The sequence below is a fragment of the Astyanax mexicanus genome, chromosome 10, assembly GCF_023375975.1.
Source record: "Astyanax mexicanus isolate ESR-SI-001 chromosome 10, AstMex3_surface, whole genome shotgun sequence".
In the NCBI taxonomy this organism is placed as follows: domain Eukaryota; kingdom Metazoa; phylum Chordata; class Actinopteri; order Characiformes; family Acestrorhamphidae; genus Astyanax; species Astyanax mexicanus.
Window position 1 is genome coordinate 10,110,648 of NC_064417.1, and position 3,990 is coordinate 10,114,637.

At 38.8% G+C, this 3,990-nt stretch overlaps 1 protein-coding gene across 1 annotated transcript; it reads left to right on the plus strand.

The window, feature by feature from the left end:
* Positions 1-782: 782 nt before the first annotated feature.
* Positions 783-2,481, plus strand: mespbb (mesoderm posterior bb). Its single transcript, XM_015603523.3, has 3 exons — positions 783-952; positions 1,316-1,811; positions 2,309-2,481. Exons 1-3 carry the CDS (start codon positions 789-791, stop codon positions 2,360-2,362), a joined length of 714 nt encoding a protein of 237 aa, XP_015459009.2. The 5' UTR covers positions 783-788; the 3' UTR covers positions 2,363-2,481.
* Positions 2,482-3,990: the final 1,509 nt, after the last annotated feature.

A 3,990-nucleotide genomic window follows, 5' to 3' on the forward strand; every position in this document is an offset into this window, starting at 1 on the left:
CATGGTAACGTGTATGACAGCATGACAGGCCTTAATCACACTTAACGAGCTTCATTATCTCATTTACATGTTTGGTGTGAAATGCAATTACTGGTTTACACAGTAAACAGGCCAGCGGTCTCGACCCTGATGTGACCTGTGGGTGGGTGTGGGGGTGGGGGCTTAGAGTTTACAGTCTGATCTGCCTTCTCGACAGTAAGAAGATTACTGACATTTTATCTGTTTATCTATCATTAGCAATATATAAACGCAATATAAAAAAACTCCTTCACTGTCTAGCAATAAAAACTACACTTATTGACCTAGACTGCATATTTCATACTGGATTAAAAATAATAACATAATTTATAATGTTAGGCTATAAAATTGCACAGACTTCATACTGGATTAAAATCAGTTTGCAGTTATACTTTCAAACTGTAAAAATCTACACATGCTGCCGATTCATACTGGATTAAAATGATGGATAGCTAAACCTATTAAGCAGGGCGACCAGTAAGTGACCAGACATAATGGATAAAACAGTAGATGGGCAGGTATGTTATTATCTGCAGAGGGGTAAAAATTCACACGGCCGACAGTGAATCAGAGGAGTGTTTTTGTTTTCCAGACCAGGACTGTAGGCCTCTCTCTCTCTCTCTCTCTCTCTCTCTCTCTCTCTCTCTCTGGTCTGAGGTCTGAGTGACCTGTGGAGGTGTCACTTCACACCTCTGACCGCTGTCCTGACCGCTGTATAAATTCTCCTCCTGCAGCTTTCAGCCAGTATTCAGCCTCAGAAAGCATCAAGAATGGATCTATCCTCCTCTTTTCTCAGCTACAGCACACAAAGCTGGAGTTCTCCCAGCTCTGACTCTGATATTTACAATATTTCCTCTCCAGAAGCTGCGTCGCCATCAAACTACTCAGACTTTTCACCAGGGAGCAGGTCTCAGGACACCCCAGCCACACTAAGGTTAGTTCAATAAGAACTTTTTAACCATGCTGCTAAATATATAAACAGTTTGCAACAAATATATTTTTTAACATATGAAAAGAAAATACAAAAAACAATGTACTTATGAAGCTATTTTGAAAAAGATGTTCTGTGATATTTCACTGATGTAAAGAGCTTTAAAGGTTATTCATTTTTGTAATGAATCATAAGAACTAATGTCCAAAACAGCATTCAAACATGTCAATAGAATGCTATTTATTTATTATAAATCATTTACTGCCATCTTACAATTGCTGTCATAAGCCATAACATGAAATGCATGTTTATTGTAAATAAAAATGTACATGCACATCTATAATTAAATCTTGTTAAATCTCACAGGTCAGCTATTCCCCGGTGTGTAGAATCAAGAATGTCAGTCGGAAAGCAGAGGACGAGGACACGCTCTAAAAACCCAAGCAAGCAGAGACAGAACGCCAGTGAGAAAGAAAAACTAAGGATGAGGGACCTGACCAAAGCCCTCCATCACCTCAGGACCTACCTGCCTCCATCTGTAGCTCCAGCTGGACAAACCTTGACCAAGATCGAGACGCTGCGCCTCACCATCCGTTACATCTCCTACCTGTCCTCGCAGCTGGGCCAGGAGCCCCTCTCTCAGAGGAGTGACCTGAGTCCCCCTTACAGTGGGATCTGCCATTACAGCTCCGTTCCTGAAGCCTGGAGACCAGCAAGCGGGGCAGAAACACACACACAGGACATTGGACACCTTGGTCACACCAGTGTAACAACAGCTGAACCTCAGAATGAGATGGACGTGGACATTTTCGGCTCCATGCTGGAGTACCCGCTGTATCCGGAAACATCATTTTCATGCCAGGTTGGTGCACAAAATATTTCAGACTTTATTCTTCAAAAATGTGTCTGCAGGTTTATGTGTATAAGTGTTTTGTAGCCTTATGTATGGTACTGGAGAAATGCAAGAAAAAAGCTTCTTGAAGTCAATGGAAAAGTAATTTTGGAGCAGTTTTTGTTGGTTCATTCTTCATAAAATTCTGACAAAACAAAAAAGAACAAGTGTCAGATAACATACAAAGGCTTATTAGAAGCATTTCATTTGTATTGTTTGGCACCATTGGTGTATTGCCAGTATTCATAAAGCTACAAAACTAATTTAAACATTTTATATAACAACGGATTTGTCTTTTCTAGTAAACAAACAGGGACATTTTTACACAATCTTATGTATTGCAATTCAGTTCATAAATCAGCTAAATTAGAACCAGATTTACTGTAAGGTCCTGGCTTTCCTTTAAGATGCAGAGTACCATTTTTATGTGAAATTAACAGATATTTTTGTGTGTTTGTGTTTTGTAGGACTACAGTAAAGCTGCACACTACCAGAGCCTGGCCCCGGCCTTCTGGAGCTGAAACTCATTCGTCATTTTTTAGACTGTGTACAGTATTTAATATATCCTAATTTAATGTTTCACTGTAAGATTTTAATATTGTAATACTATATTTTTTACCTGTTTTTGTACAAACTGAAAACTAACTTATTGATATTTATAATAAACATATTTTAATACATTAATGCTTTCTGTTCTTTGCCAGTGTTTGTTTAAAGGCTCTTGATATTCTTTACTTCTTCAGTATCTGAATGTTTATATTCAGTTTGGCAGATTACACTGAGATGTAAGCCTCTGTTCTGTGTAGAGATATTTGATTCTTTAATTTGCCCCCATAAGAATAGAAATCAGAGTTTATCAGTCATGTGACGTGATTGTATACAAAAATTGTATACACCTGCTCCTCCAGAGCTGCTTTTGTAAAAAGGGGTAATAATAGGGAATTTGATAGCATTCCGGCCATGAGAGCATTACTGGGTACCTCTCAGGGGCAATAGAGACTAATAGTGGGACATTAGGGCACTGGAGTGTTGATAACAGGGTTGTGATTTCGATACCAAATTTGGCAAGCTTCCACTGCTTAGCCCTTATGAAAGACCCTTTATGCATCAGTGTGTCCAACACAAGTGTGGTAAATATGGTTGTCTCGTCTTGTAATATTGATAACGGATTAGTTATAGATCAAAACACCATTAAAACTTATCCTGGAGTTATTGTCTGAAGCTCCTGTAGTCTAAAACAGTCAGTTCCACTGCCCACAGCCCAGTATTAGAGGTTTCTACCACACTACAGTAACACATCTACAGTAATGGGCTAAATAACTTTGTGGCTGCTCCAGAGGGTCCTGTTATTTTGGAGATACTTTTCTGTGGTGATTAAATAAGCTGTACATGCACAACCATAGACTGTATATAGCTGGACAGAGCATTGTCTCTCAAAAGTGAAGCCACCACAGGTCGGGCGCCCCCTGCTGTTCGGTTTCAGAAAGTTGCGTAACCCCACCCATCCCCATAGGTTTCAATGGCAAAACAGACTTTCAATCACGTTTTTTTCTAATATACTGTAATTCTACCTCCGTTATTTAAATGCAGCAGCTAGTGTAACCTTTGTTTATATTGTCAAATTTGTATATCCCCACACAACTCTTTTTTAAAACGTTATTCAGTTCTATTCAAAAATGTGTGGTAATTGTTAAAGGGCTGGTTGTGGGCGGGACCAGGAAAGGGGGATTGTGGGAAATGGAGTCTTTAGTGTTCATAGAAGCAGGTAGTTTGTCTAAGAGCATAGCAATGCCCCATATGTTACATTTTATAGTAAACTAAATCAAAATTAGCTTGCCTCATTCACATGCAATATATGGTAGAACTAGCAGTGAAGTGCTTAGATGGCTGTCTGCACAAGAAAAAGGCAAAATAGACATAACATTATAAAAAATATAAAATTATGTCAACATACCAAAAAAAAATAAGAATAAAAATGTGCAGTGTACAGTTGAGGATATGAATAAGGTAATAAAGGTGTGAAAAAAGTAAGCAAACAGTGCTGTGCGAATACCATGCAGACCAATACAAACATCCACGTCTGTGGATATTCTGAATACACATACACACATTCATGAGTGAGTACAACAGCTGGTTAACCAGCACCACC

What these genes read in the sequence shown, in the direction of transcription:
- mespbb (XM_015603523.3), top strand. Translation starts at nt 789, where the DNA reads ATGGATCTATCCTCCTCTTTTCTCAGCTACAGCACACAAAGCTGGAGT. An exon ending in GACACCCCAGCCACACTAAG is followed by an intron (nt 953 to 1,315) that starts GTTAGTTCAATA and finishes TAAATCTCACAG; the next exon opens with GTCAGCTATTCCCCGGTGTG. An exon ending in AAACATCATTTTCATGCCAG is followed by an intron (nt 1,812 to 2,308) that starts GTTGGTGCACAA and finishes TGTGTTTTGTAG; the next exon opens with GACTACAGTAAAGCTGCACA.